This window comes from Gopherus evgoodei, chromosome 8, assembly GCF_007399415.2.
Source record: "Gopherus evgoodei ecotype Sinaloan lineage chromosome 8, rGopEvg1_v1.p, whole genome shotgun sequence".
Taxonomy (NCBI): domain Eukaryota; kingdom Metazoa; phylum Chordata; order Testudines; family Testudinidae; genus Gopherus; species Gopherus evgoodei.
The window spans coordinates 58,129,747-58,145,210 of NC_044329.1; the positions used below are offsets into that span (position 1 = coordinate 58,129,747).

At 43.8% G+C, this 15,464-nt stretch overlaps 1 protein-coding gene across 3 annotated transcripts in view; it reads left to right on the forward strand.

The window, feature by feature from the left end:
• RGL1 (ral guanine nucleotide dissociation stimulator like 1) overlaps positions 1–15,464 on the forward strand; it is a 169,635-nt gene that overhangs the window by 138,288 nt on the left and 15,883 nt on the right. For all 3 annotated transcript variants that reach the window (XM_030572037.1, XM_030572039.1, XM_030572038.1), the window contains 7 exons: positions 3,189–3,278; positions 5,879–5,965; positions 7,461–7,493; positions 9,130–9,251; positions 10,255–10,344; positions 12,243–12,429; positions 14,639–14,893. In XM_030572037.1, the coding sequence (XP_030427897.1) occupies positions 3,189–3,278; positions 5,879–5,965; positions 7,461–7,493; positions 9,130–9,251; positions 10,255–10,344; positions 12,243–12,429; positions 14,639–14,893 (864 nt within the window). The remainder of the gene's footprint in view (positions 1–3,188; positions 3,279–5,878; positions 5,966–7,460; positions 7,494–9,129; positions 9,252–10,254; positions 10,345–12,242; positions 12,430–14,638; positions 14,894–15,464) is intronic.

Below are 15,464 nucleotides of genomic sequence, written 5' to 3' on the forward strand. Positions count from 1 at the left end.
CTGTTTTATTAACTCCGTTCCACTTGTGACAACCTGAAGACTAGCTTCAGATGAAGCCTGGAAGTCTCTCTTTCCTAATTGTAAGGACTGCCACATCCGTGAATAGTCTTCCCAAGGAAGTTGTAGCAGACCTATCACTTGAGGCATCTAAAACTGGAGTGGACCAAAACAGCTGAATATACTTTTGACAGGGCAGCATCTCGCTCCTGTCTCTTTTCTAGATACAAGCTGCTTGGAGACCCCTTCTGTTCAAACACTTTGTGCAATTTATTTAGTGTTCCCCCCAGCACGGTTACAAACCTGTGCAGTGTTGTTTTATAAACATACTGTTCTTAGTTCACTCAGCCAAGAAGCGTGGAGACAGAAAAGATTTTCCCCCAAGCCATGTCTCCTGGCTCTGTCTTGCAAAAGCCTGTCAGTCTGTCTCTGCTCCCCTTAGCATTTCCTTCCTGTGTCTTTTCTATTTTCTAATCTAATGAGCTCATTAGCCTTTTGGGCTCTCCTCAGCCCATCCCAGCCTATCAGTTAGGCACAGCTTTACCCCTCAGGTTTATTCTGGGGTGCTATAATTGGTGGTCAGTGATCAGAGTGCTGGTACAGCTGCTGTTGCCCAGCACTCTGTCACAGTACTGTATGGAATAAGCCAGAAGTGGCTTGGTGGATGAACCAAGAGGTCTTTCCATCTCTAAAATCTAGAGCACTACAAGCCTTCTGCACTATGTGCATGAGTAATTCTTCTGTGGTTTGTAACTTATCATTTAAATCAGCTTCTGTACCAAATGACTAGAGGATAACTAATGTGACACCAATTTTTAAAAAGGGCTCCAGAGATGATCCCGGCAATTACAGGCCAATAAGCCTGACTTCAGTACCAGGGAAATTGATTGAAAATATAGTAAAGAACAGAATTATCAGGCACATAGATGAACATAATTTGTTGAGTAAGAATCAACATGGTTTTTATAAAGGGAAATCATGCCTCACCAATCTACTAGAATTCTTTGAGGGGGTCAACAAGCATGTGGACAAGGGGGATTCAGTGGATATAGTGTACTTAGATTTTCAGAAAGCCTTTGATAAGGTCCCTCACTCAAGGCTTGTATGCAAAGTAAGCTGTCATAGGATAAGAGGGAAGGTCCTCTCATGGATCGGTAGCTGGTTAGAAGATAGGAAACAAAAGATAGGAATAAATATTCAGTTTTCAGAATGGAAAGAGGTAAATAGTGGTGTCCCCCAGGGGTCTGTACTGGGACGAGTCCTTTTCAACATATTCATAAACGATCTAGAAAGAGGGATAAACAGGAAGTGATAAAATTTGCAGATGATACAAAACTACTCAAGATAGTTAAGTCCAAAGCAGACTGTGAAGAGCTACGGATGGATCTCACAAAACTGGGTGACTGGGCAACAAAATGGCAGATTAAATTCAGTGTTGATCAATGCAGAGTAATGCACATTAGAAAACATAACCACAACAAAAATGATAGGGGTCTAAATTAGCTGTTACCACCGAGCAGAGAGGTCTTGGCATCATTGTGGTTAGTTCTCTGAAAACATCCACTCAATGTGCAGTGGCAGTCACAAAAGCTAACAGAATGTTGGGAATCATTAAGAAAGGGATAGATAATAAGGCAGAAAATATCATAGTGCCTCTATATAAAACCATGGTATGCCCATATCTTGACTACTGTGTGCAGATGTGGTCACCTCATCTCAAAAAGATATATTGGAATTGGAAAAGGTTCAGAAAAGGGCAACAAAAATGATTAGGAGTATGGAACTGCGTCCATATGAGAAGGGATTAATAAGATTAGGACTTTTCAGTTTGGAAAAGGGACAACTAAGGGGGGATATGGTAGAGGTCTATAAAATCATGACTGGTGTGGAGAAAGTAAATAAGGAAGTGTTATTTTCTCCTCCTCATAACACGAGTGCTAGAGGTCACCAAATGAAATTAATAGGCAGCAGGTTTAAAACAAACAAAAGGAAGTATTTCTTCACACAGCGTACAATCAGTCTGTGGAACTCTTTGCCAGAGGATGTTGTGAAGGCCAAGGATATAACAGGGTTCAAAAAAGAACTAGATAAATTCATGGAGGATAGGTCCATCAGTGGCTATTAACCAGGATGGATATGGTGTCCCTAGCCTCTGTTTGCCAGAAGCTGGGACTGGTCGACAGGGGATGGATCACCTGATGATTACCTGTTCTGTTCATTCCCTCTGGGGCACCTGGCATTGGCCACTATTGGAAGTCAGGATACCGGGCTAGATGGACCTTTGGGCTGACCCAATATGGCCGGTCTTATGGGAGTCCAGGCTTCTAGATTCCATTTCTGTCTCTGCAACTTACTGTTATATGACCCTGGGCAAGTCACTTAAACTCCTTGTTTCCCCAACTATAAAATAGGTGTCGAATTACTCACCTATCTGATAGGAATGTTCGGAGTCTTGATTAATTAACATTTATAAAGTACCTTAAGATCCTACAAAAGGAGCTTTACAAATGCAAATTATTATTTATTATTGTTTTGAGACTCACTAGAAAAAGAGGGTCATAATCTCAGAAATGAATTAACATCACAAGGCAAAGGCTACAGAACTGTTATGAAATATGGCTCCCATTCATATAGTTATTGGAAAACCTAAATCCCTCAGGCTCGAATTGTGCAAATCTAAAACAAACACTTCTATTTCCTGAATGTCTCTGTATTACTCGGAAAACCATAGAGGTTAGTCATCATATCATAGAATCACTGTATAAAAAATGAAAAACGGCAGCGTGTTACATAACAGAGGGGAGATGTTTATTTGTAAAACTGCTGATTGCGAAATAAGTTAGAGGTCTAAGGACAAAAGGCCCAGATGCTGTGTTCGGATGAGAACCCAAATGTATGGCGCATATTCAGACTTCTTGAATTTAAAAATCTCAGTTGATTTGTGGTTCTTCTAAGCCTCGCCTGGGCCAGGACTGTTTTGCAGACAAACTCCCTTGTGGGAATTTGGTATGATTTTCTCCAACAAATCACAGCAGTGCAGAAGCCTTGAAGTTTTTTTTTTAAAACAAGCAAAAAAGCACACATTTCTGAAGCTCAGGGCAGTGTGAATTGGGCTCAGTTGGGTGAATTTTCATGTATTTCAATCCTACCAATAATGTCCCCCATTAATTGCCCTTTCATTCACTCCTTAGGAAGGAACATCCAAATTTGCAAATCTGGATAGTAGTGTGAAAGAGAACCAGAAAAGGACCCAGAGGCGGCTTCAGCTCCAAAAAGATATGGTGTGTGCAGCATGCTGTTCTCTCTTCTCTCTGAATTTATACCTGGGATAATAGAAGCAAAATCCTGAATTGCATTTTAAGAAACAGAGCACATAGCACATTAGGGTTTTTGCATGGTATAGAGTCAATACAACAGTGAGGTTGATCATGCAAGTACACAGTGTCAAGGAGCTTAAACAGTGAAGATTGAACAGTCAGCCTTAACTCTGTCCCTTTTTACATATGGCCTGAAATATTCTTTCTGTATTAATAAACAGACATTACAGTATAAAACAGAACATGAACAGTAGTTTGCAGTACATTTTTATGTACTGTACAGATATTATATGGTGTGTGCTGAACTGCCAAGCTGTAACAGCATTATTGTATGCAGTGGTGTTGTAGCCCTATCAGGTCATAGGATATTAAGGAGACAAGGTGGGTGAGGTAATATGTTCTATTGGACCAACTTTTGTTGGGGAGAGAGACAATTTTTGGAGCTTGTGCAGAGCTTTTCTTCCCGTTTGCCAGCCCTGAAATAGAGCTCTGTGTAAGCTCAAAAATTTGTCTCTCACCAGCAGAAGGTGGTCCAGTAAACGATATCACCTCCCCACCTTGTGTCTCTAAACTGTCACAAGGTGACCAGAGAGCAAGTGTGAAAAATTGGGATGGGGCTAATAGGTACCTGTACAAGACTAAGCCCCAAATAATGGGACTGTCTCTATAAAATTGGGACATCTGGTCACCCTAGCTGTCACTGAGTAGATAATTTGAGAATCCCAGCTGTCCTGTGCTCCAAAAACTCACATAAATTTACTAAACTGCCACAGGAAGTATATTTACAAAACACAAGTATCTATCAAATGCCTGAAATGAGGATGTGCTGATGGCTGTAAAAGACTGCAGGAGTTGGAGGAGAAATAATGGTGCCAGAGTATTTGCTGTTGCACCAATAGCCACTTATCTATCCACAGCAGGAGTAAATAAGAGTGCCTAGAGTTACTTCCTTCACTTCCACCTCCGTCTACCCAGTGCCCAGCCCAGCTTCTCAGGACTGGATGCAGGACTGAGGACTTGTGCCTTAATTTCAAGACTTTCAGAAATCTATTCAAACTGCTGCATGAGACATCAATAAATGATTAATGGCTGTAGGCAGATATCCATAGCCTCTGACTGGCTGGTCGTCTTTCCTAAGGAAGCACAGGAGCTTTGATTCACACTCCAGTAGCAATTTCTATTACCCTTTAAACAAAGCTGTGTGAAAATAACCAATTTTTACTTGGTAAAATGTTTACTGCAAAAAAATGAAAAGTTATATGATGTTACAGGAAAATTAGTTCTGGTCAAAGGGAAATTTTCATTCACTTCAGTGAGCTCATCAAACACACAGAAACTCCCAGGATTTTTGAGAGATCTGCTTAATTTTTATGGACTTTGCACAGATTTTTACAGGAGATGATTCCATAAGACCATAGGCGCCAACTTCCACTGTTCCTGGTGGGTGCTTGACCCCACCCCTGCCCCTGGCCCTACCCCTGCATCACCCTCACTCCACCCCCATTCCACCCCCTTTCCCCAAGTTTCCACCCGTGCCCTGCCTCTTCTCCGCCTCCTTCCCTGAGCGATGTATCCCCGCTCCTCCCCTTCCCTCCTAGAAAGTCCTAAGCGCTGGCAGGTGGGCGGAGAAGCAGGGATTTGGTGCGCTCGGGGGCGGGGGGTGAAATGTGGGGGGTGAGGGGAGTTTGGCTGCCAGTGGGTGCAGAGCACCCACTAATTTTTCCACGGAGTCGGTGCCTATGCATAAGACGTGCCTGTTTCCATTTTTGCCAGTGAAAACTGCTTTTTACCCTGATGAAATTGGGAGTGGAACGTTTGCTGAAACAAATGGCTTTCTCAGACAAACTGAGTAAGAGGAGAGATCTGGAAACAGGGAAATGGAAGCAAAAACTGCTAAATATTTTCCATTTTGGTTGACTGGCAAATGTATGAATCTTTTTGCTGGTTTCAGTAGCAGTGAGAATTTTTTCCTCACTGATGTAGACACAACCCTGACTCCAAATAAGGTAGAAGACTTAGGAAGGTTGAAAGTTGAGTCCTGAGTTAATTAGAACACAGAGATTATCCCAAGGCGGACGTACCCAGCTTAGAGGGAAAAAATGTGAATGTAATCACATGATTTTATAACTTCATTAAAAAACAAAGACTGGCTGAGATGAGCCACGGAAAAAAAGACTGTTTACACAAGATGTTAGGAGCCATCTGCACAGTCTGGAGGGAGCTGTGGGATGCTGGTATTTGTGCTCCTTCTAGCATGTTTTACACTCATTCCACCTGTAGGACAGCAGTAGGAATTCTATGTGCAGGAACTAGTGTTGGAGAGGCCCTGAATATATCCACTCTTCAATATGAATTCATTTGTTTGAATAACAGGGGCCCCATCCCACTCCCATTGAAGTCAATGGCAAAGTTCCTATTGATTTAAATGGAATAGAATCAGGCCCAGAATTTTGCTGCGGGCTTTCAGCTGATTACTCTGTATAATATATTATATCATAATGTACCGGCTGGAATTCACAGCCTTTCTCTGACAATTAACCAGACACTGCTCTGATTGTCTGCAGGGAGTCATGCAGGGTACGGTCCCCTACCTTGGCACCTTTCTTACAGACCTGACCATGCTTGACACAGCGCTGCAGGACTATATAGAGGTAGGTTTGAATTCTAACCCTTCTCCCTGCAGTTGTGATAATTGGGCCAACAGATTTACTAGCCACTACTGGGGACAAATCCTGATGGTTCTGTGTGTTTCGCTTTTGTCATATCCTCATATGAAACATTCACAGACATATAGAGGAGTTTGCAATGTCAAACATTATAGATGGGGAGGATGAGCAATATTTTTATTAGGAAAAAAGATCTCTACTGAATTTAATAGTGGAGCTTATTTACTAGGACATTCTTAAGTGTGGTACTTTATGCTCAAAATTTATGTTTTGCTTGAAAAAAATCCTAATGAGTATAAAAATTTTTATTATTTTATTTTAATTAAAACTTTTATAAACTTCCCCCTTCCATGTTGGAAAACTCAACACCACAACATTGTCTTAAGTTCAGCTCTTCAACTTGAGAGGTTAAGTTCTTCAACATGGTCTTACTTCGTTTTGTAATTGGTTGAGCACTGAAGGCCTCTTATGGGTAGGATTCTCCCTCCTCTTCAGCTGGCCAACCTTAGTGTAGGCAGGGAGGGACAGGCCCAAGAGATCCTGACCGGGGGCAGAGGTTCCATAGCATTCCAGAGGGGAATAGAATGGATGGATCTGAGCGTGAAGGAGAGAATTGGACAAATCACAGGTGAATTATGAGTGAATGGGACATGTGTGGCCAGGTGACTGTGACCAAGGATCAATGAAAGAGAATGTGTGGGGGGTGACTTGCACTTTAGGGCCAGCATTTTAAAACTTGGCTGTTTGAAGTTGGCTCCTAAATCCTTATTTAGGCACCTATGTAAAAGTGGTCTGATTTTCAGAGGTTTTAAACCTCTCAAATCCCAGGGAAGTCATTGGGAGCTGCAAATACTCAACATCTTTGAAAATCAGCACACTTTTTTGGGTGCTTTAATATGGAATTAGGAGCTACACTTTAGGTATTCAAGTTTGAATATTTTGGTGTTGATGTTTGTAGTGAGGATGGGCTAGAGAATGTTTTTGGCTGGGCTAGTAAATTTTCATGATCGTTTTGCCAGGGTCATCTGAAGGAAGCAGCTGTGACTCAATACACACAAAATGTAATTCTGTACTGGGTTTGTTTGCCAGTTGTGTGTGTGTGTGTACGTATCCATGTTTGTTCACTTGGTGCTTACAAACTCAAGGTTTGGGAGCCCTGGCTTGAGCCACTTGCAGTGCAGGCAGAAGTCAAGCAGAGTTCTGCCAGCACACCTCAGCCAGACCTGAAACATGCTCTACCTATTCCAACATTGGAGCTTCCTTCTTCACCAAACTGCCAGTCAGTCCAGAGACGCAGCTCCAGTAGGGACTAGCATGCAACTGCCAAATACTTTACCCATCAGAAAACTCAGATCTCTAGAAGGTCCTTGCTCAAAGAGACCATATGACTGAATTCAGCACTCTCTGACTTCATTACACTGCTGTTGAATATGTGCACGTTGGATTCTTCAGTGGTCTCTGTTTTCTTTGCTTCATACAGGGTGGGCTGATAAACTTTGAGAAGAGGAGACGGGTAAGTCTGAACTTCTTCCATGACTAGCTTTTTGCTGCCACCCTGTTGTAGGAATCCGAGTTATACTTTACTTTAGGGATTTACTCTTTTCCCCTGGTGCATTCCCAACGACCATTGACTTCAATGGGTGTTACCTGCAAATAAGGATAGAACAGTAGACCGCTGTGTGTGAGCCCACGCAAGCCTGAAGAGGCTGGGGAATGAAGGAAGGACTGCCAATAATTAGATGGGTGCTACGGGGGAAAGGAAGTCCTAAGCACTAGTCAGTATACTTCTAGAACATTTATGCATGGGGACTGTACATTCACTGCCCATGAGCATCAGTGGAAGAAGTCTGTTATCTCATAAATCCAACATATCAACAGCAGAACAGACGTGCTAGTAAGCTAAGTTTGCTTTTTAGAAAGCATAGCATGAGTCTCATAAACTTCCTTAGCTTGCTGCATGAATCTGCTTCATTAGATCCAAAGAAAGGATGCGAAGGAGAATGAAAGGGTGATACGGGGTGGAGAAATAAATGCTCTCAGCCTGCCCTTTCAGTCTTCCCTGCATTGGTTGCACAGATAAAGAGGTAAAGAAAAGCCGCGTCGAAGGCAATATACTTGGGTCATATCTGTCTGAATAAAGACAAACCAAAGGCAAATCTCCTTTTCAGGGACTCAGCGCAGACTTTGATTTTTGCTGTGATAAGGCTCATTTCCTTACTCTTAACTGATTCCCAGCTCCATAAACCACATTTTAAACTACCTTTTTATTTATGATTGAGTGGCTCAGGGTATTGATAGTGGGGCACAAAAGCTCCTGTGACTAAATCGCCAGCCCAGTTCAATGGAAGTTGTTGCCTTCTGATGATTGGTTAGTTGGTAGTCTCAGTCCAGTTCCTAGGAAGTGCTGAGTCTGCTCTGCCTTCCACCCTGTGCTGTAATTTACACCTCAGCAAAGCATGTGTAAAACAATACCAAAGCCGAATTCTCCATTCGTTCACACCAAGGGTAGCACGTCACACTCACATTACACAAGTATAAATGGCTGCACAACCTACAAGGCAGTGGAAGGCAGATTTCTTCATCAGTCAGCACTATGGACACCCTTGTTTGTAGTCTCAGCAACATAAGGACCGAATAAGCACAGAGAATGAACTCCCGCTAAGGGTGGTCCCCCCATCTGGGTCAGGGATGAGGCATGTGAGTGGGACACTGTGTGGAAGCTTTCACTGCTATTTTCCATGATGTCTCTGACTTCAGTGTGCAGCACTGTCATTCTGGCATCCGATGCCAGTGCTAAACTCACATTAGAGTTTGTCTCTCTCAAAATCAGTCTTATCGAAAGGCAGAGTTCCTGGTGTTGAGAGATTGTCCTATTTTTCCATATTTTAACCTATGGAGCTTTGATGAAACTTGCAAAAACCAAAACCTGTGTGGGAAAACAAAAGGCGGATTTTGTTGTTGAAAAACTGCTTTGTGGTGTCTAAAATTGCCTGGATATTCAGTTAAGAATGAAGCAGTCTTTAGTTCGTCCTGTGATTATTGATGCATGTGTTCTGTCCACTTATCCTTGCTTTGTATGTGAATGAGTCTGTATTTGGCTTTGTTTTGATTTCTAATTAAAATTCCTATTTGATTATTTGTTTCCTTAGGAGTTTGAAGTAATTGCCCAAATTAAGCTCTTGCAATCTTCCTGTAATAGCTATTGCATGACGCCAGACCAAAAATTCATCCGATGGTTCAGGAGACAGCGGCTGTTAACAGAGGAGGAGAGGTGAGACTATCAGTGCACTCAAGGGAGCATGTTTTTCATGTCCAGCCTCCTACCTATGTGTATGACCTATGTCTGGCTTAGATAGTCTCATAGTATTTAAATATACCGTAAATCAAGGATACAGCATGTATGTGTGCCTTTTAGCACACAGCTGGTGAAAACTTGGTTAACACTTTGCAGGATTTAGTTTTGAGATTGGGAATTTGGTTTTCAACTTTAAAATGTTATAGCGTGTTGTGTCTGACCTGTATGTCTGTCAGTCTGTGTGTGTGCATACATATACACTCAATGTTACCTAGAGGTGTGAACCTATGATACATACTTCACAGTACTATAAAATTAATCATCAAAGGACACCGATTTCAGTTTAAACATAGTGACAGTGTTCAGTCCTGTCCTGCACTGTATTTATAATCCCTTTTCTTAATTGCCTTTATGATATAGTTCAGAGGTCGGCAACCTCTGGCACGCGGCGCTGGGCCAGTTTGTTTACCTGCTGCTTCGGCAGGTTCGGCTGAACGCAGCTCCCACTGGCTGCAGTTCGCTGTCCCAGGCCAATGGGGGCGGCGGGAAGTTGCGCCCAGCACATCACTCGCCCGTGCTGCTTTCCGCCACCCCCATTGGCCTGAGACGGTGAACCGCGGCCAGTGGGAGCCGCGATTGGCTGAACCTGCCAACGTGGCAGGTAAACAAACTGGCCCGGCCCGCCAGGTTGCTTACCCTGGCAAGCCGCATGCCAGAAGTTGCCAACTCCTCGTATAGTTAATATAATCAAAAAACATATTTGAATTCTTTTTAAACTATTGTAGAAAAAGCAAATATTCCTTTCCTCAAGGTAAAATGCGTTCAGGCTGATGTTTCTCTGTACTGACTTAAGGTAATCTCTTGTTGAAACTGGAGTAACTGAATATCTCTCTTTAAATTATTGCTAGTTTGAGGCCATATTGCATGATGATAAAATGATGTTTAACTCCCTCAAATAAACAAATCTTCCCTGTTGTAGTTATGGCCTCTCATGTGAGATAGAAGCAGCTGCTGACACTAACACCACATCACCGAAACCTCGGAAGAGTATGGTGAAGAGACTCAGCTTGTGAGTATGACAGAAGGGATCATGGCATCTGGTGAATTAGTAGAAGAATGACCTGAATAAATCAAACAAGAAAAATGTATTCCACCAGATGAGGAACTTGGCAGGGAGTCTGATAACTTTAAAGGGACATTGTCAGCTAAAAGTTCATAATTACATCTGCAACTGTTTATTGAATTATTGTTCCAGGTAATACTTATGATGACTACAGCTGAAAAAGATTAGAAACAAGTCATTCAGTGGTTAGCAGCCTTTTTGGGGTACAGGAGAAGTAACAAATTTAGGGCCCACTTATAAACTCAGTGATGCTGATGTTGGTCAGGAATAACGTCACCAAATACAATGGAATTACACTGGGGCAAAAGCAGAGTAAATGAGATCAGACTGAGGCCCAAAGTTGGTTTAATTGATTGTATGTGGAAAAATTTCCTGCAGAATTTTAACATGAAAATTAGAGTCAACTAATTTATTTATTTAAAAAATAAAAAAGTCTCCATGTGCTGCCCTCAACCCTGCCCCTTGTACCGACTCCTTAGCTCCCATTGGCCAGGAACCATGACCAATGCGAGCTGCGGGAGCAGTGCCTGCAGACAGGGGCAGTGCACTGAACCACCTGGCCGCCCCTGAGCCTAGGAGCTGGACATGCCGGTCGCTTCTAGGAGCTGCCTGAGGTAAGCTCCACCTGGAGCCTACACCTCTCACCTCCTCCCACACCCTAACCCCCAGCCCTGAGCCCCCTCCCGCACCCAAACTCTCTCCCAAAGCCTGCATCCCTTCTTACACCCCAACCCCTTACCTCAGCCCTGAGCTCCCTCCTGCACCCAAAATCCCTCCCAGAGCCCACACCCCCTCCTGCACCCTTGCCCCAGGCTCAGCCCGGAGCACCCACCCACATTCCGAACCCCTCAGTCCCAGCCCAAAGCCTGCACCCCAACTCCCTGCCCCAGCCTGGTGAAAGTGATCGAGATTGACGGAAAGTGAGCAACCGAGGGGGGCTCAGAGAAGGGGTGGGTCAGGGGCAAGGCCTCGGGAAGGGGTGGGACAGGGGGTTGGGCAAGGGTGTTTGGGTTTGTGCAGTTAGACAGTTGGCAACCCTAAAATCATCGTGTAAGGTAGGTACGTACTATCAATCCAGTCATTCTGGTTCAGACAGCTGATCAGGAAACGTTGCTTAGCAATTCAAGCACAAGATTGTGGCAGGGGGGAGAAAGAGCATGGAGCCAAGAGTTGACTGAAGAGACAAAGATTAGGGAAAGGAAACAATAAAGAGAGAGGATCTGAAGGAATGTAGGGAAAACAGGGAAATGGGAGCAGAAATCAAGGGGGCTCAGCAAAAATGTATAGAGCTTCAAAGGTCAGTGTGATATGAGAGAAGACAGGAAAATATTCATGGAGGGGTGACATGGTCAGGACAAGAGGAGAAGATCAATTTTACAGCCAACATCAGAATTAATATGAAGACTGAAACCTGGTTATTAACTCCTCTTTTCCTGCCTTGGTCTTTCACCTGGCTGCCTCAGAACAGTGGACAAACATAAATTCTATGCAAGCTCTGTGGCAACCTAGGATCCTCAGCAATAGACTCTTGATGGCTGAGTATGTCAGTTCTGGTCCTCATAAGATCAGGGTAGCTGTTTGGACAGGAAGGTGTTTGTGTTTGGGTTTGTCACTGTATGTGTGTGTGTGTATATATATTATATATTATTGGGGTACTAATGTGTTGGTGTTTAAGGAATTCTTATGTCAAATCTTACATATAATATGGATGGAGCCAGCACACCAGACCACTTGAGAAACAAAATAACACACCGGACATATGAATCAAGCATCATCTCTTTGCTCAGTCCAGGAACATGCTGTAGTTGTATTATTTACGTGGTATGTTTTGTGTTCTTTGCCAGACTGTTTCTGGGAGCAGATGTGATCACCAATAGTACGCCCACCAAAGAGCAGCCCAAATCTACTCCAAGTGGGAGCTCTGGTGAAAGCATGGATTCTGTCAGTGTATCATCGTGTGAGTCGAACCATTTTGAGAGTGAAGAAGTCTGCATCACCCCCATAGACACTCCTGATGAGCCTCAGAAAAAGGTACAGTGTAGACCCTTAGTTCAGAAGGCTTGCAGCATGAATACCCCTGATGAATAGTTGACCTTTCTAGTATAAGCAATAGCTGAAATTTCAGTTGCATTGCACACTCATGTCTACTCTTATAACTGACCAAGGCACTACTTTCAAGGAAATGGGAGTATCCTTAAAAATAGATGTGATGAAAGTAGAAAAGATCCAGGTCAGGCTTTTTATACGATTCCTTTTATGAGCAGCTTTTGGGTGTTGCCAGATCTATAGCATGTACACACGGGGAACAATTTTTAATTTCTTGGGATCAGCTTTTCTTGTGGGGTCCAGAGGGGTTTTTAGGTAGCCATGTGGCCATTTAACAGCACTAGATCTGTCTCTCTCAACACACCAGTTGTGGGAGTGACAGAACTGTCTGTAATGGCACATTTATGCTGCGAGGTTATTGGCTTCCTGGCAGTGCGACCAACAGACTGAAGAGTGTGTGTGCAAATATCAGATTGCTTGCGATGTTCCTGAGGATGGGATAATGGCAGTGAGAGGAAGGGCCTAGAGGATTTCCAGTCTCCCTTTTTTAAAAAAACAGGGAGGCAAAGCCTTGTGGGGGCGAATGGAACCAGCAACAAGCATTTCCTCCTGGAACATCTCAGGTTGAATGAGCTCATCTGCACTTAGCCTTAGGGTGGTTGGACTTTCTACTGAGCCCCTGGTTCTTCTACAGAGTTGCCTCTTCTGGAAGCAGCTGCCTCCACTGGTTCAGCATGGTGAAAGTGGCTATGTCCTCACTTCAGAAAAGGCAGGGTTTTTACAGTGCAATAGCTCACCCGCATTAACTACACTGCTGCAAAGCCCTGGTAGAGAGAAGGCTCCTGTGGTTTTTACCGCGAGGGAGCTAGGTGAGGTCAACACTATCCCCTGCTTGTGGTTAACCTCACCTAGTTCACCATGCAGTAAAACTGGAGTGCTTTGTCTCCACTAGGATTTTACAGCAGGATAGTGAATGTGCATTTGTTATTCTGCTGTAAAACCACACCGGTTTTTGGCAGTGAAGACAAAGCCTAACACACTGTGCAGGGGAAGCTGGGGATGTGTGGAAGTGGGTAGCCGCACTAACACAAAAAGGTATGGGTAAATGATTCACAATAAGGTATATTCTGCCCATGCTGCAGGCCCCGGGGAAACTTCACCAATATGGCAGGAGGAGAGAAGAAAATATCAAAATGAGAAGCCAGTCAGAGGGGAACTGGAGATGGGAAAAACCAACACTGAGGCCTTGTCTACATACACACTTGCACCAGTTTAATTAAACTGCTTCAATCAAACTGGTGCAAGCCCCTCCATGGACTCTCTTATTTCAGTGTAAGAGTCTTTTGAGTGATTGCACATGTGCATTCCACTCTTTGTGTCTGTGCCCCCAGTGCACGGCCCTCAGAAACGTTTCCCCTCAGCAGCACCCATTGGGTGGCTCAAGCTCCCCCTGCTGCCGCATGCCACTGCATGCAAGTGTAAAGGGCAGAGCTGCCCCTTTTCCTTCTTACGTCCCACGACGGTGGTTGGAACTCTGTTCTATACCAGAACAGTTATCCTCTTGGCCTTTGTAAACGTGTGTGTGTGTGGGGGGGGGGGGGGTTAGTCCTATTCTCACCCACCGCAATGCTCAGACGTGACAGCAGCTAGTCAGAGAGAGCGTTAACTGCACCAGGCTGCTATCCTCAAATGAAAGGCTGAGTTGCCAGTGAAGAAAAGGGTGTTTTGAGGATATTTGACTGGTTGTGTTTCACCTAATAAAAGAGCCCACTTCCCCTTGATTTCTGCTGACGTACCCTGCTGTTCGGGAGCTTCTTCCTAAACCAGTTTCGTTCTGCAGTCTGGCATCCCACAACTTCCTTTGGTTCGTTGTATCTGCTGCCACCTGCTGGTCTGTTCCCCAAGAAGCAGCAGAAAACATAACGTGTATCTATCTAGTAGTGGAGTCCAGCAGCACCCATACAGGACAGGGTTGGCGAGTGGGAAAGTTTTGAATGTGAATAGTAAATTGTCAGATTACTCCCTGCAGAGGTGAGAATGCCACTAAGAACTTTAGAAACCTGGCATGGATTTTGCAGTAACTGAATTCCTGATTGTGCCTCTCTTGCCCATTCCCTCACCCCAGAAGTGACAATTCCATAGTCATGTTTCTAATTGTATGTTGGTTTTTCTTAATTTTTTTTTCATTACTTAGCTCTCTGAATCCTCCTCCTCTTGTTTCTCCATCCATTCCATGGACACGTCTTCCTCAGGGGTGTCATCTTTAACCAACACTATCTCACCCCCTCCTTCCTTAACCTCCAATCCCAAGATCCACAAACGCTCCATCTCCGTCACATCCATTACCTCAGCAGTATTGCCTCCTGTTTACAACCAGCAGAACGAAGACATGTGCATCATCCGGATCAGCATAGAAGACAACAATGGCAACATGTACAAGAGTATCATGGTCAGTGATGTGGAAAAGCTAAATGTTTTTCTTAGTACTGAGATGTTTTTGTTCAGGGTGACCAATTATATGCAAGGTTTCAGCCTTGGTGCAGATCAGAGCAGCTAAGATTTTAAATGCCAAGGGCCACATCATGCCCTTGATTCTTGCATTCCAGTATTCACAGTATGTTCCATCTTCTGAAATCACTCTGGGGTTTCGGTTGGCTCCAGTTCATTGTTTGGCCCAAATTGTTGTGTCATGCTAGTGGTAAATGTGCCCTGCATTCCACTTTTAGTGGTAGCTGCATTTTAGTAGTGGGCACTCCCACTGCTCCACATACCCATTCCTCCCCCCATGCACATCCCTTTTGAGTTTCAGTTCTTTTGAGCAAAAGATGTTATTTAAACAATACAGTGGAACCCTGCTATAAAATGATAATTGGGGTCCAAAACATTTGATCGCAGTAAATGCGGGGTCACATTATAGCGGGGTTCCACTGTACTTGTGTTCAGCTTCCAGTTTCAACTTACAACCATTAAGGAAGTTTTGTCAAAGGCAGGAGGAGCAGAACAGTGAGGAAAAAATAAAA